This window comes from Theropithecus gelada, chromosome 12, assembly GCF_003255815.1.
Source record: "Theropithecus gelada isolate Dixy chromosome 12, Tgel_1.0, whole genome shotgun sequence".
NCBI lineage: Eukaryota > Metazoa > Chordata > Mammalia > Primates > Cercopithecidae > Theropithecus > Theropithecus gelada.
Window position 1 is genome coordinate 80,066,143 of NC_037680.1, and position 22,598 is coordinate 80,088,740.

General features: G+C 40.0%; 1 protein-coding gene across 11 annotated transcripts in view; it reads left to right on the forward strand.

The window, feature by feature from the left end:
- Positions 1-22,598, forward strand: part of ABI2 (abl interactor 2) — a 109,434-nt gene that overhangs the window by 20,174 nt on the left and 66,662 nt on the right. For 10 of the 11 annotated variants that reach the window (XM_025404248.1, XM_025404249.1, XM_025404247.1 and 7 more), the window contains exon 2: positions 18,311-18,478. In XM_025404248.1, the coding sequence (XP_025260033.1) occupies positions 18,311-18,478 (168 nt within the window). The remainder of the gene's footprint in view (positions 1-18,310; positions 18,479-22,598) is intronic. The other variant, XM_025404254.1, reaches the window with a different exon arrangement.

Sequence of the window (22,598 nt, forward strand, 5' to 3'; positions counted from 1 at the left end):
TTGTGAGACGAAGTCTTGCTCTGTCGCCCGGGCTGGAGTGCAGTGGCTGGATCTCAGCTCACTGCAAGCTCCGCCTCCCGGGTTTACGCCATTCTCCTGCCTCAGCCTCCCGAGTAGCTGGGACTACAGGCGCCCGCCACCTCGCCCGGCTAGTTTTTTGTATTTTTTTTAGTAGAGACGGAGTTTCACCGTGTTCGCCAGGATGGTCTCGATCTCCTGACCTCGTGATCCGCCCGTCTCGGCCTCCCAAAGTGCTGGGATTACAGGCTTGAGCCACCGCGCCCGGCCGCACTGGTTTTCAACTAATCTTTTGTTCTTTTGTATGAAATTTCTGGTGGCATAGGAATTTAGGAAGAAATCGATAAACTTTTGATTTTTGTTCTGAAGATACTTCTAGCCTTGTAATCCCATAATGAACATAGGACCATGACACGAATAACCGTAGTATGTAGTAAATGGCATGATGACCACCCAAGGAAAATGTGCAGCAGAAACTCATGGTTCAATTTGACAGATGTTTATCAATCTCCGCCACGTGCGCCAAGCCTTTCTGGGCAGCTGAGAGAAGAGATAAAATAGTTTCTGTTTTAGAGAACAGGGAATAGAAATATATAAGGATTGAAATGATATTTTTATAATACTTTAGGTTTATTCTGCACAGGCAAACTGTCTATTATACAACACATAACTGTTATGACACTTAGGTTTCCAACTAGGAAATTGTAGTTGCTTGTTTAGTTGTTGGGTCTTGGTAATGGCTTTTTGGTTTGGCAGTTTGTCTAAGGCCTGGCAGTTGTTTCAGGAACATTTACATATAGGATTAACCTTTTGTAATATTTTCAGAATCCTGCAGTTTGGATGCTTTCTAGATATTTAGGATTTGATCATTAACCAGGTGATAAATATAAACATGAAAAAAAATGATTTGGGCCGGGCGCAGGTGGCTCATGCCTGTAATCCTGGCACTTTGGGAGGGTGAGGTGGGTGGATCACTTGAGGTCAGGAGTTTGAGACCAGCTTGGCCAACGTGGTGAACCCCCGTCTCTACTAAAAATACAAAAATTAGCTGGGCATGGTGGCGGGTGTCTGTAATCCCAGCTACTCGGGAGGCTCAGGCAGGAGAATTGCTTGAACCCAGGTGGCGAAGGTTGCAGTGAGCAGAGATCATGCCACTGCACCGTAGCCTGGGGAACAGAGTGAGACTCTGTCTCAAAATAATAATATTTTATGTGAAAATAAGTGTAATAAAGGTTCAGCTTAGTATTTTAAAGTTTATTTATTCTTAGTGAGTAGTAGTTCCCACATTAAACATGAAGAGTTTTTCAAAACTCAGTGATCGTTCTAATTGGTATGAAGGATGCAGGAGGTAATTAGCTTAAGATGCAATGGTGGAAAACATGCATAATTTATATACAAGCCCTTTTACATGAAGCAGCTATGAAAGAGTTCTTTTTCATATGGTCAATTATATGTTATATGTTGACAGGATAATTAAAAGTAGATTTATAAGCCAAAATTTAATGATGGTTAACGGAAATTTTCCCTCAATTAAAAATATTCAGCAATAATGTAATTATCACCCTACCTGAGTGAAATGAGGAGTTTATTTTATCTTTTGTTTTTTTAAATAGGCTTTACTTTTTAGAGCAGTTTTAAGTTTACATTGTGAAACTGAGGAGAAAATACAGAGATTTCTCATGTATTTTCTTCCTCCTGTCACATATGTACAGCCCCCTCCATTATTAATATCCTTCTTTAGAGTGGTACATCATTACAATGGATGAATTTACACATCATTATCACCCAAAATTTCTTTTATTTTTAATTAAAAAAATTTTTAAAAATAGTGCAAAGCCCCTTGAACCTTGCTGAAGGTTTTTTTTTGTTTTGAGACAGGGTTTCACTCCCATTGTCTAGGCTGGAGTGCAATGATGTGATCTTGGCTTATTGCAGCCTCTACCTCCTGGGTTCTAGTGATTCTTCTGCCTTAGCCTCCTGACTGAGGCTGCTGACCCTTATGACTCCAAAATAGTCATAACAATCAGGAAATACTATTGATATATTTCCACTGTCTAATCCTCAAGTCTCCATTAACATTTTGCCATTTTTTCCAGTGATATCCTTTTTTTTTTTTTTTTTTTGAGGCGGAGTTTTACTCTTGTTGCCCAGGCTGGAGTGCAATGGTGCGATCTTTGCTCACTGCAACCTCCGCCTCCCAGGTTCAAGCGATTCTCCTTCCTCAGCCTCGTGAGTAGCTGAGATTACAGGCACACGCCATCACGCCTGGCTAATTTTTGTATTTTTAGTAAAGACAGGTTTTCACCACGTTGGTCAGGCTGGTCTCGAACTCCTGACCTCAGGTGATCCACCTGCCTCGGCCTCCCAAAGTGCTCGGATTACAGGCGTGAGCCACTGTGCCCAGACTTTCCTTTGTTTTTGTTGTGTGTTTTGTGTGCGTGTGTGTGTGTGTATGCATACTTTTAGGTCTTATTTCTAAGAAACTATTGCCTAATCCAGAGTCTGAAGATTTTCTCCTAGGAGTTTTATAGTTTAACTCTTTTTTTTTTTTTTGAGATGGAGTCTGGCTCTGTCACTCAGGCTGGAGTGCAGCGGCACGATCTCGGCTCACTGCAAGCTCCGCCTCCTGGGTTCACACCATTCTCCTGCCTCAGCCTCCTGAGTAGCTGGGACTACAGGCACCTGCCACCATGCCCATCTACTTTTTTTTGTGTGTGTATTTTTAGTAGAGACAGGGTTTCACCGTGTTAGCCAGGATAGTCTCGATCTTCTGACCTCATGATCTGCCCGCCTCGGCCTCCCAAAGTGCTGGGATTATAAGCGTGAGCCACCGTGCCTGGCCAGTTTTAGCTCTTACCTTTAGATCTTTGATCCATTTGAATTAATTTTTGCATATGTTGTAAAGTTAGGGGTTCATATTTACTCTCTTGCATGTCACTAACCAGTTGTCCCAACACCGTTTGTTTAAAAGTCTTTTCTTTCCCTCGTTGAATTGTTTTGGCATCTTTGTCAAAAATTACCCATAAATGTATAGTTTTATTTCTGGACTCTGAATTCCATTGATTTATATGCCTTTCTGTATGCTAGTACTACAGTGTTTTTATTTACTGTACTTTTATAGTTTTAAAATTTTGAGTATGTATCTTCTACCTTTGTTCTTCTATTTCAGGATTATTTTGGCTATTCTATAGCCCCTGAATTTCCATATAAATTTTAGGATCATTTGTTAATTTCTGCCACAAAGGCAGCTGGGATTTTGACAGTAATTGTATTGAATCTGTAGATAAACTTGGGGAGCTATCTTAATGATAGTAACTTTTCTGATCCATGAACGTGATGTCTTTTCATTTACATCTTCTTAAAGTTTATTTCAATGATGTTTTGTAGTTTTCAGTGTTTAGTTTTTTTTTTTCCCTTTAGAGATGGGGTCTTGGTATGTCATGCAGGCTGGAATGCAGTGGTGTGATCATAGCTCACTGCAGCCTTGAACTCCTGTGCTCAAGTGATCATCCTGCCTCTGTCTCCCAGTTTTCTGGGACTACGGGTGTGTGCTACTGTGCACGGCTGATTTTTGTATTTTTTGTAGAACCAGCATCTCACTTCATTGCTCAGGCTGGTCCCAAACTCCTGGCCTCAAGCAGTCCTCTGACTGTGGCCTCCCCAAGTGCTGGGATTACAGGAATGAACTACTGCACCCAGCCAGTTTTCAGTGTTTCAGTCTCGTACAGTCATGTGCAGCATAATGATGTTTTGGTCAATGATGGTCAGCATATATGATGGTGGTCCCATGAGATTATAACAGAGCTGAAAAATTCCTAACACCTAGTGACATGGTAGCCATCCTAATGTTGTAGCACAATGCATTACTCTCGTGTTTGTGGTGATTCTGGTGTAAACAAACCTACTTCGCTACTAGTCTTTATAGAAGAACAAAAGCAGAAGACACACACATCACAATTTTAAAACTATGAAAGTACAATAATAAAGACACTGTGGTACTGGTATACAGATACACATATAGATGTAGCAGCTGATTATCCAGGCTGTGTGTGGTGCTGCCACATTCCTATAATCCCAGCTTTTTGGGAGCCTGAGATGGAAGGACTGCTTGAGTTCAGCAGTTCAAGGTTACAGTGATGATAATAAAGATGATTACTGGTATATGTATTTACGATATTATACTTTTTATTTTAGAGTTTACTCCTAGTTATTAAAAAAAAAAGTTAACTGTAAAAGAGCCTCAGGCAGTCCTTCAGGAGGATTCCAGATGAAGGCATTGTTATCAGAGGAGATGACAGCTTCATATGTGTTATTGCCCGTGATGACCTTCCAGTGGGACAAGATGTGGAGGTGGAAGACTGTGATATTGATGATCCTGTCCCTGTGTAGGGTTAGGTTAATATGTGTGTGTCTCAGTTTTTAACAAAAATAGTTAAAAAAGAAAAAAAAATTAAAAATAGAAAAAAGAGAAAATAAGGATATAAAGAAAAAAATTTTGTACAGCTGCATAATGTATTTGTTATTACAAGAGTCAAAAGTTTATAAAGTAAAAATTACAGTAAAGGTTAATTTATTATTGAAGAGAGAAAATTTAAGAAATAAATTTAGTGTAGCATAAGTCCACAGTGTTTTTAAACTCTACAGTACTGTACAGTAATGTCCTAGGCCCTCCTATTACCCAGACATCTTCTAGTCCTGCAAGCTGCATTCATGGTAAGTGCCCTATGCAGGTATACCATTTTTTATCTTTTATGCTGTGTTGTTACTGTACCTTCTCTATGTTGAGATATTCAGATGCTTACCATTATGTTAAAATTCTCTACAGTATTCCGTATGGTAACATGCTGTACAGGTTTGTCGTGTAGGAGCAGTAGGCTATACCATATAGCCTAGGTGTGTAGTATGCTCTTTCATCTAGATTTGCGAAGTTTACTCTGTGATGTGACAGAATTGCCTAATGACGCATTTCTCAGAATGTATATCCCTGTTAAGTGATGCATGACTGTACTTCTGTTTCTAAATTTATTAGTAAATATTTTATTCTTTTTCTATTGTGAATGGAATTTGTAATTTTTTTTCAGATTACAATTATCATATAAAAATACAGTTGATTTTGTATATTGATCTTTTATGGTGACTTAAACTTGAATTAAAATTATGTCTAAAATTCCATTTTGCATTTCCACTAGCTACCATTCAAGTGCTCCATAGCCACGTGTGGCTAGTGACTACCATATCTAATAGATATGATTATTTTCAACATTGCAGTTTTATTAGATATCCAATAAAAACCAAAAAATGAGTACCCCTTTTACCTCTAATTTCCTTCTGTCCAGACACACTTCATTTATGCATTTATTTATTTTTCGAGACAGAGTCTCACTCTGTCGCCCAGACTGGAGTGCAGTGGCATGGTCTTCACACACAGCAACCTCTGCCTCCCAGGTTCAAGTGATTCTCCTGCCTCAGCCTCCAGAGTAACTAGGACTACAGGCATGTGCCACCACACCTGGCTAATGTTTTCATATTTTTAGTAGAGATGGGGTTTTCCCTGTTGGCTAGGCTAGTCTCGAACTTTTGGCCTCAAGTGATCAATCCACCTTGGCCTCCTAAAGTGTTGGGATTACAGGTGTGAGCCACCATGTGAGGCCCAGAAGTACTTTAAACTCTTATCTGTTTCTTCTGGTATTCATCTCCATATGTCCATGTGATATGCCCATGTTGCTATTTTTTGAGATTCAGACATTTTTACTATGAGAAATGGTAACTTAGCTTTCTTATATTTCTTCCTGTCTTCTTAACATGTAGATTTAGCAACTTTTAGATTTATTCATTGTATCCGTTATATCTATGTAAGTAATCACAGCTGAAGCATAGAGTGGATTGTGATTATATTTTATTTATTTATTTAATTTTGAGACAAGGTTTGGCTCTGTCACCCAGGCTAGAGTGCAGTGGCGCAATCTCAGCTCACTGCAATCTCCACCTCCCGGGCTCAAGCCAACCTCCCACCTTGGCCTCCAAGTAGCTGGGACTACAGGCGTGCTCCTCCACTCCCTGCAAATTTTTGTATTTTTTATAGAGACAGGGTTTCACCATGTTGCCCAGGCTAGTCTCAAACTCCTGAGCTCAAGTGATCTTCCCGCCTCAGCCTTCCAAAGTGCTGGGATTACAGGTGTGAGCCACTGCGCCCAGCCAGTTAGACTTCTTAAACAAATTTTTTCTTTTCCTTGGCACTAATAATTCATTTTTTGACTTGCTTAGTTACCTATGAATCTATCTTTAGTTCATCTCTAAACTCTCCCCTGGATGTATGAATCTAATATGAACATACTGAAGCTTATCAGTAATCTATCAGTTGTTGAGAGCTTCAAAGGGACTGAATTTTTACCGTATCTGGAAGTTAACAGGTTAGCTAGGGAGTTTCATGGATGCTGTGGCAAAAGAGGTGAGACTTCTAGGTCAGAGTCATAGGACTTTATTACAACAACAATAATAGCCAGCATATTAGCATTTTCTTGCACTGTACTGGTTCCCAAGGCCCCAGTTCACATATTGTGATAAGAAGAGGCCCAGGTGATAACTGGTATATGCAAGGGTTGTATTACAGGGAAGAACCCTGAATTTAGGAAACCTAAATCGTTTATATTGGTCTGTGAACATGTCTGCCCTTTGCTCCAGAGGGATATGCTATCTTAGTATCTTCTAAGACTGTTTTTGATATAAACATTCGGAAAAGATGGTCTGGAATAAAGGTAGTCAGTACTTCTGCTCACATGAGTGCAGAGACCTATGGAAAATTGTCTTCTAATATCAGTTTCATCCCTCCTCCCGCAGAGAAGACATAAGTATGTCCCCTTTGCCATTCTCCAATCTGGATTGTCTGGATTGTTAACATTTTAGTCCTGCTTCACAGCTGTCATCTCAGAAGTTTCCTTTGCTGTCAACCTTGGATTTCCCTTTTCCTCTTTGATGTAGATCCTATTTTCTGGATCCCATGCTTCTTTCTAGGCTTTCTGTTTTGACAGTGCATATCCTCTGGTGCTTCCTGACAAAGAAGACATGGAAAGTTAAGAAAAGAAGACTGGGTGTGGTGGCTCATTCCTGTAATCCTAGTACTTTGGGAGGCCATGGTAAGAGGATTGCTGGAGCTCAGGTGGGAAGACTGGCCTGAGCAACATGGTGAGATGTTTCTACTAAAAATAATTAAAAAAAAAAAATAGCCAGGCCTGGTGGTGTGCGCTTGTAGTCCAGACTACTTGGGAGGCTGAGGCTAGAGGATTGCTTGAGCCTGAGAGGTTGAGGCTGCAGTGAGCTGTCATTGCACCACTGCACTCTAGCCTGGGAGACAAAGGAGGACCCTGTCTCAAAAAACGAAAACAACAAAAAACAAAAAACCCAATGCAGATGGCATAACGTATTTTAAAAGTGTCATGTTATTGAGAACTGAAGCCAGTATATGTTAAATGATTAAAAGGAACAATTTAAAGAATTTTAGGATTCTTTGGTCTCAAGTGACAGAAACTGAATTTGGTTTTTGGGTTTGTTTTTTTTTTGAGACAGAGTCTCACTCTGTTGCCCAGGCTGGAGTGCAGTGGTGCAGTCTTGGCTCACTCAAACAATTCTCCTATCTCAGCCTCCCGAGTAGCTGGGACTACAGGTGCGGGCCACCACATCTGGCTAATTTTTGTATTTTTAGTAGGGATGAGGTTTCACCATGTTGACCAGGCTGTCTCGAACTCCTGACCTCCTGTGATCCATCCGCCTCAGCCTCCTAAAATGCTGAGATTACAGGCTTAAGCCACTGTGCCTGGCCTGTTTTTTTTTTTTTGTGTGTGTGTGTGTTTGTGTGTGTTTGTTTGTTTTTGAGACAGGGCCTTGCTCCGTTGCCCAGGCTGGAATGCAATGGTATAGTCATAGCTCGCTACATCTTCACTGCAGCTTTGAACTCCTGTGTTCAAGTGATCCTCCCTTCTCCGCCTCCCAAGTAGCTGGGACTACAGGTGTATGCCATCATGCCTGGCAAGTTTATTTTTATTTTTTGTAGAGACAGGATCTTGCTCTGTTGCCCAGGATGATCTTGAACTCCTGGCCTCAAGTGATTCTTCTGCCTTGTCTTCCCAAAGTGCTGGGATTGCAGGTGTGAGCCACCACACCCAGCCAGAAATGTAGTTTGAACAAACTTAAACAACAAAATGTGAATTTATTAGTTATTAATTAAACCATGTGAAGGAGCAGGAATCACTGGAATCAGGAACTCAAACACCTTTAGAACTTTGTCTCATTTCTACTTCTTTATGCATGTTGGCTTCATCCTTTCAGATGGGCATACTTCATTTACTGTGAGATATCCTTTCATGTGTTTTGAGCCTTGCGTATTAATAGTTCTGACATCAGAAGACAAAAGCATTCTCTCTTTTAGAATCAGTTTGAAAAATTCAGCCAGGCATGGTGATTTACACCTGTAATTCCAGCACTTTGGGAGGCTGAGGTGGGCAGATCACTTGAATCCAGCCTGCCTAACATGGCGAAACCCAATCTCTGCTAAAACAAAACAGAACATAACACAAATTAGCTGGTTGTAATGGTGCACGTCTGTAATCTTAGCTGCTCTGGAGGCTGAGGCACAAGAATTGCTTGAGCCTGTGAGCAGAGGTTGCAGTGAGCCGATATCGTGCCATTGCACTTCAGCCTGGGTGACAGAGTGAGACTCTCTGTCTCAAAAAGAAACAGAAACAAAACAAAACAAAAAAAACAAAACCCGAAAAACGAAAACAAAAAACAAAAGAAAAGTCCAGGGAGGGATCTATGTCATGGTTCTGTTGCTTGAACAAAATCACTGTGGGCCTGAAGTGGGCAAATGTATTGGAATTTCCCTAGCGTAGGTCAGACTGTGGAGTGTGTGATGGAGAGAAGGCATTTTGTTTTCCTTTTTAATCAAGATGCTTCTGAGACAAACGTGATCTATGACAGATTAAATAAAGTTTTTTTGTAACATAATCAGTCTTTTTATATATGCCTTTATATTTTCCTTCATTTTCTTATGAGCTGAAGACTTCTAATTCCCAAGTTGATAGAATTTTCACTGATTACATTTTCACTTGAGTTCTTATGAGTGGTGTCTTGATTTAGAGTATTCAGCCTGTAGTTTCTCTCATTTGTAGAATGTACAAAGATCCCAAATCTGTACTTTGCTTAACGTAAAAGAATCAATATTTTTTAATCTGTTGTAGTTAGACAATATACAGGTTATATTTAAATATGTTCAAGTACATAAATGTGTGTGTCTTAGTTCATTGGTCCTTCTAAAACTTAGTTCATTGGTCCTTCTAAAATCTTAGGCTAGGTAACTTAGCAGAAATTTAGTGCTCGCGGTTTTAGAGGCTGGGAAGACCAAGAGCAAGACGTCAGCGGATTTGGTGTCTGATGATCACCTGTTCCTCATAAATGGTGCCTTCTGTGTGTCCTTATTTGGCAGAAGGGACAAACAAGCTCCTTTGGCCCTTTTTTATAAGGACACTAATCCCATTCATGAAGGCTCTGCCTAATCACCTCCTAAAGGCTCCGTCTTTTAACACCATCACCATCAGAGTTAGGTTTCAACATGTACATTTTTGCGGGGGGACACAAAAAATTCAGACTATAGCAATGAGTATTTAGAAATTAAGCAGTTTTGGCCGGGCGCAGTGGCTCACGCCTGTAATCCCAGCACTTTGGGAGGCCGAGGCATGCAGATCACAAGGTCAGGAGATCGAGACCATCCTGTCTAACTTGGTGAAACCCCATCTCTACTAAAAATACAAAAAATTAGCCGGGCATGGTGGCAGGCTCCTGTAGTCCCAGCTACTCAGGAGGCTGAGGCAGGAGAATGGCGTGAACCCGGGAGGTGGAGCTTTCAGTGAGCAGAGATCGTGCCACTGCACTCCAGCTTGGGCGAGAGAGTGAGACTCTGTCTCAAAAAAAAAAAAAAAAAAAAAAAAAGAAAGCAGTTTTGGCTGGGCATGGTGGTTCATGCCTGTAGTCCCAGCACTTTGGGAGGCCAAGGCAGGTGGATCACAAGGTCAAGAGACTGAGAGACTATCCTGGCCAACATGGTGAAACCCATCCCTGCTAAAAATACAAAAATTAGCTGGGTGTGGTGGCACATGCCTGTAGTCCCAGCTACTCAGGAGGCTGAGGCAGGAGAATTGCTTGAACCTGGGAGGTGGAGGTTGCAGGGAGCTGAGATCCCACCACTGCACTCCAGCCTGGGCGACAGAGCGAGACTCCATCTCAAAAAAAAGAAAAAATTAAGCAGTTGTATAAAGGCCTTTTTAAGTTAGTTAATGTAGTCTATTTTATTTTAGGATTAAAAAAACCTTAAATTTATTTAAAAACAATTTGTGTTGTCATGTGAGATTGGTTATCAATGATAAAGGTTCTTATTGGTAAGAGGATGAGGAATGCTTTAAACACAAGGTGAAGTGTTGGGTGGAGCAGATTATTTTGCCTTAGATTTTGAGAAGCTGGAAAGGGGAAATGGGATATGATGAAGGGAAACAAATTTGGTGGTTTGGGGTAGAACAGTTGAGGCACTGTAAATAAGAAGTAAGAAGAATTAAAGCAGTGTAAGTAGTGGAGGACAGAGATGGTAAGAGTAGAGAGAAATGAATAGGCTAAAGAAGCAGTTTAGCAAGAGGGGCAAAATGGAGAATTTAGATACCGGGAATGACCTGATTCAGGCTAGTAAGTGACTTTTGCCTAGAGATCAGTCTGACTGGGGCTCAATATATGGCCTAGCTGTGAAACAACAGATGATGAATGAGAAGCCCAGCATGCAGAAAAGAAGTTTGCTTGGCATACCAGAGATTCTACCAATATTTAGGGACATGGCTTTCTAAGATCAGGAAACTTCTGAGTTTAGAACATTGAATCAACATAAGGTTAAATGGGGCTCTTGTTTAGTCTCCTTTGAGTCTTATGCTGTTGCTAATATCATTTATGAAGTCAGGAAGGACCAAAATTAGGGTAACAACTTTCAAGGATGACCTATTCTCTATTTATTCAAGAGTAATACATTACTGAGGAGAAGCGTGGCCTCAGCATGAGCACTAGCTCCACAGGTGTGACTGATGGCTGTCAGTGCTTTGTAAAGCATATTCCCTTGCAAGAAGATCTGAATATGTGTGTCTGGCTGCCACAGCAATCCTTGCTTGAAATAAAATTTTCCATTACTGTTAGAACAGTTCCGGAGAAGTCTCCTGTTGGTCTGTCTTGAGTCAGTGCCTTAGCCTGTCAGTGTCCAACAGGTTGGTATACTTTTGACAGACTTGGGTCATGTGTCTGTCCCTGAGGGGATGGGAATCAATTCTCAGGCTTAAATCACCATATGAAAGTGAAATTCTGTTACCAGAGAGCAGTAATGGATGCTGAACAAGAAAATGTTCGGCTGGGTGTGGTGGTGTGTGCCTCTAGTCCCAGCTACTTGGGAGGCAGAGGCAGGAGGACCACTAGAGCCCAGGAGTTTGAATATAGCCTGGGCAACATAGTAAGACCCTGTCTCAGAAAAGAAAAAAGTTCTCTATAATAGTGGTTTGCCACACTGAATTTTTTCTTGGCATGGGACAGTTTGCTGCACTGACTTTTCTTTTTTTGTAGGAAGCAGTATAGAAGTTGCCAGTATGCTGACACATAAAGGAAAACAGAATGAAAACTAAAAAAAAGGAGAAAGTCAGAGCCTGTTGTGTTGCATGGCAATAAAACCAGATGAAGAATAACCTGTTTTCAACCAGACAGTTCTTTATTTCTATTTAAAAAATGACTGTTCTGTGCAAATACAGGAAAATTTAAAAGGGCCGTTAACATAGACATTCTTCATCCTTTTGCCTAGATTGAATGATGTCCTGTGTCTTATAGTGTCATTTATTGAGCAACGGAATACCCTTTCTCAAGGCTGTGTCTGTGCTAAGTTTGCAGGAATCGAAATTTTGAGTGATTCTACTATATTAGTGAGGAAGGCTAGTGAAGAATAATTATTTCCCTTGTGGTCCTTCTTGAATCCTCAGGAGATTTAACTAAAAATAATTTTTTGTTTGTTAGAGGAAACATTTCTGATGATTTCTGCTGTTGACAGATCAGTTTGGAAAGAAAAGAGCTCTGCAGTTGATCAGCATGGTAATATATTTCTAGTTCATTTGTATGCTGGACCCTGGATGACATAGTTCCTGTGATCTCAGTTATTCTGGCAGTAGCTCAGCTAGTTCATATCCACAGTTGTGGCAAAAAAACACTTTTGTACTGAAACAAGTGAAGTAGATAATGTGGCATCCAGAATGTGCTGTTGTGGTCTGTTTTTCATCTAAGCATGAAATAATGATATTGAAAAACTGTTTTTAATTATAAGAGGAATATATAATGTTAGATAAAATAACCTGTACTTTCATTGTGAACGTTTCTTTTAATAATTTCTAATATAGCAGTACAAGGTCATGTTGTTTGGAGGGAGTAGTTGCTTTATATTCACATTCATGTAATTGGGAGTATGTTATCTTTGGGTCCCACTACATTTTAAATACTGAGTTTTACTATATTTTGAGTATTTTGTTTTTTCTATTGGTATTTAATTAAATTAATTAATTAATTTATTTTGAGACTGAGTCTCACTCTGTCGCCCAGGCTGAAGTGCAGTGGCACGATCTTGGCTCTGTGCAACCTCTGCCTCCTGGGTTCAAGCTATTCTCCTGCCTCAGCCTTCCAAGTAGCTGAGTTGACAGGTGTGGGCCAGCACACCTGGCTAATTTTTGTATGTTTAGTAGAGACAGGGTTTCTCTATGTTGGGCAGGCCGGTCGGACCTGAGGTGATCCACCTGGCTTGGCCTCTGAAAGTGCTAGGATTACAGGTGTGAGTCACCATACCCAGCCTGTATTTTATACACTTTTGTTTTGAGATGGTCTCACTCTGTTGCCCAGACTGGAGTGCAGTGACGTGATCTCAGCTCACTGCAGCCTTGCCTCCTGAGTTCAAGTGATTCTCCTGCCTTAGCCTCCTGAGTAGCTGGGACTACAGGCATACACTACCACGTCCGGCGAATTTTTGCATTTTTAGTAGAGACAGGGTTTTTACCATGTTGGCCAGGCTGGTCTTGAACTCCTGGCCTCAAGTGGTCCGCCTGCCTCGGCCTCCCAAAGTGTTGGGATTACAGGTGTGGCCCAGCGCGCCTGGCAGTATTTTAAATACTTTTACATTAAAAAAAATTTTTGTGTGAGTATATAGGAGCATATAGGTGTATATATTTACGGGTTGCCTGAGATATTTTGATACAGGCATACAATGTGTAATAATCACATTAGGGTAAATGGGATGTCCATCACCTCAAACATTTACCCTTTGTGTTATAAACAATCCAACTATACTTTTCGGTTATTTTAAAATGTAAAATTAAATTATTTTTTATGAAATCACCCTGCTGTGCTAGCAAATACTAGGTCTTACTCATTCTTTCTATTATGTTGTATCCATTAACCATTCTCACTTTCCCCCTATGTCCACCATTCTCACTTTCCCCCTACCTTCCCGCTCCCCTACCTCCCTATCTTTCCTTCTACCTCCTCCTCTCCTACCTCCCCACTTTCCCCCTACCCTTCCCAGCCTCTGGTAATCATCCTTCTACTCTCTCTTTCTATGAGTTCAATTGTTTTAATTTTTAACTCCCACAAATAAGTGAGAACATGTGATCTTTCTGTGCCTGGCTTGTTTCACTTAACGTAGTGACCTCCAGTTCTGTCTATGTTGTTACAAATGATTGAATCTCATTCTTTTTTATGGCTGAATAGTACTCCATTGGGCATATGTACCATATTTTCTTTTCTTTTCCTTTTTTTTTGAGACGGAGTTTTGCTGTTGTTACCCAGGCTGGAGTGCAGTGATGTGATGTCGGCTCACTGCAACCTCTGCCTCGTGGGTTCAAGCAGTTCTCCTGCCTCAGACTCCCAAGTAGCTGGGATTACAGGCATGCGCCACCATGCCCGGCTAATTTTGTATTTTTGGTAGAGATGGGGTTTTACCATGTTGGTCAGACTGGTCTCAAATGCCTGACCTCAGGTGATCTGCCCACCTCGGCCTCCCAAAGTGCTAGAATTATAGGCGTGACCCATCACACCTGGCCTGCACCATATTTTCTTTATCCATTCATCCTTTTTTTTTTTTTTTTTCAAATTTTATTTTGAGACAGGGTTTTGCTTTTGTCGCCCAGGTTGGGGTGCAATGGCATGATCTTGGCTCACTGCAACCCCCGCCTCCTGGGTTCAAGTGATTCTCCTGCCTCAGGCTCCTGAGTAGCTGGGATTACAGGCACCTGCCACCATACCCAGCTAATTTTTGTATTTTTAGTAGAAACGGGGTTTCACCATGTTAGTCAGGCTAGTCTCGAATTCCTTACCTTAAATGATCTGCCCGCCTCAGCCTCCCAAAGTGTTGGGATTACAGGTGTGAGCCACTGCATACTTGTACATTGGCTAGGAACTGAACCCGGGCCTTCTGTGTGGAAGGCGAGAATTCTACCGCTGAACCACCACTGTGCTGATTTATCCATAGAGCAGGTAAACAAATGGCAGCCCTGGTCCTTTAAACTTTATCTTGAACTTAGAAATAACAAGAAAAGACCCTTGAGCCCCAAATAACTTTTTGATGAGCATGCAAATGTAAAATACATTTCAGAAAGATTTAAAAATCTTTTGGACCTCTATGCTTTATAATTATTGCTTATAGTTGACTAGGATGGAATGCTTAATTTTCAGTTTCTATTATTTTATATTAATGCACATACACATATTTTTTTAACTAAATTTTTTTTTGAGGGACATGGTCTTGCTTTGTTACCCAGGCCAGAGTGCAGTGATGTGATCATGGCTCATTGCATCTTTGACTTCCTGGGCTCAAGTCATCCTCCCACCTCAGCCTCTCGTAGATAAGACTGCAGGGGGTCCACCATCATGCCTGACTGATTTTTAAATTTGTGTAGAGTTGAGGTCTCACAGTGTTGCCCAGGCTGGTCTTGAACTCCTGTCTTTAAGCAATGCTCCTGCCTCAGCCTCCTAATGTCGTGGGATTGCAGACATGAACTGCCATGCCTGGCCAGCGTTATACTTTACTCTTTTTGATAATGGAAGTACTACATGCCCAAGTTAAAAAAAAAAATTAAGCCATATTGAAAACATTTTAAAAATCCGAATCAACCAACATTCAGAGAAAACTTAGGTTATCATTTTGGAGCTTACTTTTTGGACATTTTTCTTGTGCTCGTATTTACACACAGGCACATACAGAATTATGATGATTATGTTCAAGATGCATTGTAATCAGGTTTTTTTCACTTAGTTATATCGTAGATATCTTTACGTAGCAGTAATGCATAGCAATACCATTTTAAGTTACTGCATTAATGTACCATGTGAATGTATTGTTTAGTCAGCCTCATGCTTTTTCTCTTTCATCATTAAATGAGTTAATGAACATGAATATTCTTGTCTGTACCTTTTTCTTATTTGATTATTGTTTATTCACATAATTTAAAGCTACAAATGTAGTGAAACTTGTAAAACTTCAGAGTGAAATATTGAAGCCCTTGAGGTATTGGTATTTTTTATTATTATTATTGTTATTATTATTATTATTATTATTATTTTGAGATGGAGTTTTGCTCTTGTTGCCTGGGCTGGAGTACAGTGGTACAATCTCTGCTCACTGCAACCTCTGCCTCCTGGGTTCAAGCGATTTTTCTGCCTCAGTCTCCCGAGTAGCTGGGACTACAGGTGCACGCCACCATGCCCAGCTAATTTTTGTATTTTCAGTAGAGATGGGGTTTCACCGTGTTGGCCCAGGATGGTCTCGATCTCTTGACCTCGTGAGCCACTGCACCTGGCCGAGGTGTTGGTATTTTTTTAGTATGATATTGTTGCTTGGTGAAGCCAGAGAGTTGTATTTCATAGTGTCAGTCTCAGGTGTTTCAGAATACTGCTTCAGTCATATCCTGAAGTGGTTCCAGAATTGCTGTATTGGAGCATTTTTAGGGGTAGCTGTAAATTTGAAAATGTATTTTCGTAACACGATAATTGAAGGCTGGTGGGGAAGATGATGGAGATGACATCTCCAACATGCCCTTTGATAATATGTTGGCAGTAAAATTAATGGCTAAGAAAAAGTTATTTATATTTATGAATGTTGTAATTTTACTGTTAGTGTCATGATTTGCAAGCCAAGACAGAGGCTTTTTACAAATAAAAAAAAATGCTATATATGGTGGTTTATAGTGTTTCACCTATGGTAAAGCTACTTGTGTCCCCAGTGTGGACCTGTTTTAGTTACTGGTAAAAGTAATAATGAAATAGAAATGTACTGAAAATTTTACTTGGAAGATTAGTGGGGGTGTGGTTTATTTTTTACACATTTATTTAAGACGTCTTGAAATGGTATACTGATTTAGAAGATACATACAAGACAAATAATCTGAGAATTACTTTCATTTTTCTGAATTAGCTGTGTAGAGTCTGTTAAGAATTCAATTTTTAAAAACTGGTTAAAAATCTGACTGAACATTTGCCATTACTGATATTCTCAACCTGCCTTTTTCTTCATACTGCTCATCATGTTACCTTTATTTTGCCTGTACTTTATTTTTATTCACCTTAATTTACCTTAGTAATTTATGTGGATCTTCTCCCATGGTAAGTCCTTGAGAGCAGATACAATGTTTTAAAATTGCTCAACTCTGAGCACAATGTTTTGTATATATGGTATATACTTGTGGATTATATTGAATGAATGTGTCACCTTTTTTTTTTGTAACAAAAATACTCTCTTTCTTTGTAGCACTGATCCTTAGAATTTCCTCCTGACATTTTCTGTTACTTTTATTTTACAGAGGATGGGACCAGATTTGTTTGCTTCTTCTATTAATGAAAATACTTGCTAAGCCATCTATAAATATTTTTACAAAATTGAATATTATTATTTCCATTTCATTGAGTAAAGCCTTACTCTATGGGATCAAGATCAGGAAAACTATTTATCTCTCTCAGGCTACGTGTTTTCTGGGGCTATTATCTTTTGTTTGTTTTGAGACGGAGTCTGGCTCTGTCACCCAGGTTGGAGTGCAGTGGCGCGACCTCGGCTCCCTGCCAGCTCCGCCTCCTGGGTTCATGCCATTCTCCTGCCTCAGCCTCCCAAGTAGCTGGGACTACAGGCGCCCGCCACCACACTCGGCTAATTTTTTGTATTTTTAGTAGAGACGGGGTTTCACCGTGTTAGCCAGGATGGTCTCAGTCTCTTAACCTCGTGATCCGCCCACCTCGGCCTCTCGAAGTGCTGGGATTACAGGTGTGAGCCACCGCGCTCTGCTGGGGCTGTTATCTTAATGCTTACAGAACTTTATTTGTATTTTTTTCTTTATATCTGTTTTTAAAATTTTTTTACTTTTTGTGGTTTTTTTCATATTGGTTTTTTCATGTTCATATATAAACGGTCATAGTATTTCTTAGACATAATTAATGGATAGAAATCTTAATTTTAAAATGGAAAAGAAGAATGAGCCTGACTGCATGTGTCAACTTAATTTATTTTAAAAATTGCTTAATGTTTAGCTGGGCATGGTGACTCATGCCTGTAATCCCGGCACTTCGGGAGGCCGAGGCAGGCCAATGAATCTCTTGAGCCTAGGAGTTTGAGACCAGCTTGGGCAACATGGCAGTTTGCATCTTGAAGGGTTATAACACAATGTTTTGGAGGGAAGGATCCTTTTATTACTTTTAGTTTATAATAATCATTATTACCATTTTATTTATCATATCATTATTTATAATTAAATTTTTTTTTCCTGGATGCTTTTATATAATCACACATTATGTTCTGGCCACATTTCACATAATAGAGTGAAAGGAAAAGAGGAATTCAGAAAAGCAGAAGAAAGTGTGTCAAAATTTGTACGTTCAAATCAGTGCTACCTTTCCAAGCAGTGTATACTTTGCTACCATTGCTCAAATTGTCCATTGGATCTCATTTTCTAGATAATGGCTTTAGAGTTTTATTTGCATCTGTACAAAAATGTGTCTATTCAACATGAAAACATTAGTTAATTCAGTCAGTAGTTGAGTTTGGGGTTTATGTGATACCAGTAGTTTTCACTTTCTGGTGGATTCGTTTTTTTACTTTCTGGTGGATTCAGTTAACAGAATCGTTGTGATGAGTTTTTTGTTAGGTTAGATTGCTAGAAATGGGTTATCTTTGAATTAATGATCACTGGTTTGTTTTTTTTCCTAGTCAGCAGATAAGCAGAGAGCCCTAGAAGAAACCAAAGCCTATACCACCCAATCCTTAGCAAGTGTTGCCTATCTGATAAACACCTTGGCCAACAATGTCCTGCAGATGCTGGATATCCAGGCATCCCAGCTACGAAGGATGGAATCTTCAATCAATCATATTTCACAAGTGAGACCACAATATTTTCCTATTTGCCTATGAGGAACCCTTAATAATAAACACAGGCTGTCTGTAATGCTGGCAGCTTTTATTATGTAAGTTAACTCACATGTACGATTTGGAAAATAGAAACTTAATATTAGGTTGTTTTTTGATTATATCTTTTTGTGGGTGGTTATCTGTGTGATTTTGATAAAGTAAATTGTGAATTTTATTAAAACTCAGTTGTCATGGTAACATAATCAGCCCTATAATGAAACTTCATCCTTCCCCCCCTCCACTTTTTTTTTTTTTTTTTTAACAAATTTCTTTTTTTTTTTTTTTTTTTTGCGACAGAGTCTTGCTCTGTCGCCCAGGCTGGAGTGCAGTGGCCAGATCTCAGCTCACTGCAAGCTCCGCCTCCCGGGTTTACGCCATTCTCCTGCCTCAGCCTCCCGAGTAGCTGGGACTATAGGCGCCCGCCACCTCGCCCGGCTAGTTTTTTTTTTTGTATTTTTTAGTAGAGACGGGGTTTCACCGTGTTAGCCAGGATGGTCTCGATCTCCTGACCTCGTGATCCGCCCATCTCGGCCTCCCAAAGTGCTGGGATTATAGGCTTGAGCCACCGCGCCCGGCCAACAAATTTCATACTTCTTTATCAATTTAAAAAGATAAACTTGATAGATTGGTGGCATGTTCAAAATTTTTTTTTTTTCTTTTGGTAGGATTTATGTTTATTGGGATGGTACTATACCTGCAATAATGGAAATAGTAGCAAACCTTACAAAATTATTTTTGTTATATATAACTTAAAGTTTATCACTTTATGAATTTGTAAAAGTTTTTAAAAAAATGTTAATCTGTCTTCATTATAAAAGCCATACTCATGAAAACCCAGAAAAAGAAGAAAAAAAGTGGAAAAATAAAAAACCATTTTACCACTTCCCAAGCTTTTCACTGTTAATATTTTGGTATATTGCCTTGTAATCCTTTTTCCTGTAAGTAGTTTTTTTTTTTTTTTTTTTTTTTTTTGAGACAGAGTCTCTCTTTGTCGCCCAGGCTGGAGTGCAGTGGCCAGATCTCAGCTCACTGCAAGCTCCTCCTCCCGGGTTTACGCCATTCTCCTGCCTCAGCCTCCTGAGTAGCTGAGACTACAGGTGCCCGCCACCTCGCCCGGCCAGTTTTTTTTGTATTTTTTAGTAGAGATGGGGTTTCACTGTGTTAGCCAGGATGGTCTCGATCTCCTGACCTCGTGATCCGCCCGTCTCGGCCTCCCAAAGTGCTGGGATTACAGGCTTGAGCCACCGCGCTCGGCCAGTAGTTTTTTTAAAATGTAGCTGTGGGCTGGGCACACATCTGTAATCCCAGCACTTTGGGAGGCTGAGGTGGGAGGATTGCTTCAGCCCAGGAGTTTGAGACCAGCCTGGGCAGCATAGCAAAACCCTGTTCTCTAACAAAAATACAAAAATTAGCCAGGTGTGGTGATGCACGCCTGTTGTCTCAGCTACTTGGGAGGCTAAGGTGGGAGGATCATCTGAGCATGGGGAGGTCTAGACTGTATTGAGCTGTAATTATGATGTGCACTCCAGCCTGGGAGACAGAGTGAAACCCTGTCTCCAAAAAAAAAAAAAAAAAAAAAGTAGACAGGATTATAATATAATAGAGTCAGTTATAGAATAGGTATAGAATTTTGGGTTCTGCTTTTTTAACTTAGTGTTAAAGCAAATGTAATCTCTTGATGTTGTAAGTTCTTCATAAACATTCTCAGTGGCTGCATAATGTTGCATGTATATGTTATGCCTTTCATAATCATTCCCATATTTTGGGGCCATTTAAAATAATACTGCAGTGAAAAACCAATTAAATTGCAAAATGCAATTTAAAAAATATAAAAATGATAAAGGTTTTGGTTTGTGCCTGCCTTTTTTCGAAGAGATCTTTGAAATGTTGTATTTTAGCACCTTGTCATTTGAATGATTTAGTATTATTCAACACTCTTTTTAGACCTAAATGATTAGAACTATTCTGGAATAAAAATAACTTTTAAATATGCATATTATTACTATTTTTTTAATGTCTTGAGAGTTCAGGGCTCTTTTCAAATGGACTGTTTTTGAGAGTCTAAAGTTTAGCAAATTTGTATAACTGGACCAAATATAGTCCAGATAATAAAATCAGATAAGGTATTTTTGAAAATTTATCAGACTGGTTTAGAGGATTTCTTTTTTTTTTTTTTTTTTTTTTTTTTTTTGAGACGGAGTCTTGCTCTGTCCCCCAGGCTGGAGTGCAGTGGCCGGATCTCAGCTCACTGCAAGCTCCGCCTCCCGGGTTTGTGCCATTCTCCTGCCTCAGCCTCCTGAGTAGCTGGGACTACAGGCGCCCGCCACCTCACCCGGCTAGTTTTTTTGTTTTTTTTTTTTTTTTTAGTAGAGACGGGGTTTCACCGTGTTAGCCAGGATGGTCTCGATCTCCTGACCTCGTGATCCGCCCGTCTCGGCCTCCCAAAGTGCTGGGATTACAGGCTTGAGCCACCCATTATAAGGGTTTCTTCACATTTTATACAAACTTCTGCAGACATATTATTTATTGCTTGTTATATTGTGTATCTTAAGTTAAAAAAAAAAGAATTGGTGAGTTTTAATGAGTGTAAGGTAAATTTCAGTTTGAAAAGGCTTCCTGAAGGAAATAATCAATGGAATTTAAAATGATTAAATAGATGAATTTTTTTTTTTTTTTAAAGAGACAAAGGCTTGCTGTGTTTCCCAAGCTGGAGTGTAGTTGTACGATCACAGCTCACTGCAACCTTGAACTCCTGGGCTCAAGGGATCCTCCTGTCTCAGCCTCCCAAGTAACTGGCTGGGACTACAGGCACGTGCCATGCTTGGCTGATTTTTGTTTGTTTGTTTGTAGAGACAGTGTCTTGCCATCTTGCTGTGGCTTGTTCCGAATTCCTGGGCTCAAGCAGTCTCCCGCCTCAGTCTCCCGAGGCGTTGGGATTACAGGTGTGAGCCACTTCTCCTGGCCTGAACTTGGTTTTCTGTGGAAGGAGGGAGGTTGACAAATTGCTAATCTGATACAGAATTTCAAGATCTATTCTTGAGAATCCTAAAATTTTTCCATGTTTGAAGCATTAGCAAAGGATATTAAAAATAAACTTTTTAAAAAAAGAACAAATATAGAAGAGAAACTAGCATATTAGAGTTCCTAAAAAGGAGGAACTAGTTTTATTAGGCATTAGGGGAGAGTAGGAGAGATTATGTGGGTAAATGATGACAACAAGCAAATAGCAATCAAGGATAATAATTTATTTTCTGTTTAGAATTTTGTAGTACTTTGGTTGAAAAGTGTTGGCAAGCTCAAGGAGGAAGGTGAATACTCAACCACCCTAGATTTTGAGTATATGCATTAATTCATTTATTGAGAACATTTTCTTTGGGAGTATCAATCATATAAATTGGCATTTAATATGGTCAATTAATGCTATCTTTTAAAGCTATTTTAATGGATTAAGTAAAAAACAGAAGAATGGATAGAGATTAGTAAACCGGAAATAACAGAGGCCTCAGTCAAAGCTGTCAGGAATATGTCAAACCTTTTTTTTTTTTCAGAGTTGAGTGTCTAGGGGGCAATAGTTGGAGAGGTAATAGATCTGCAGTTCTCAGTGGCTATTATGTTTATACAGAATGTAAATTATTATGTCGGATAAAGGATCAAGTCTGAGAAATAGGCTGATAGAGGCTGTATTTAAGAAATAAGAGTAATTTTAAAAATTTATGTATTTTCTAGCATTTGCCTCAAGGATTGAAATTTTGTTTTACTTGTGTTTACAGGTAGAATTCTTTATTTAAAAAGTCAGTTGAGGCCGGGCGCGGTGGCTCAAGCCTGTAATCCCAGCACTTTGGGAGGCCGAGACGGGCGGATCACGAGGTCTGGAGATCAAGACCATCCTGGCTAACACGGTGAAACCCCGTCTCTACTAAAAAAATACAAAAAACTAGCAGGGCGAGGTGGCGGGCGCCTGTAGTCCTAGCTACTCGGGAGGCTGAGGCAGGAGAATGGCGTGAACCCGGGAGGCGGAGCTTGCAGTGAGCTGAGATCCGGCCACTGCACTCCAGCCTGGGCGACAGAGCGAGACTCCGTCTCAAAAAAA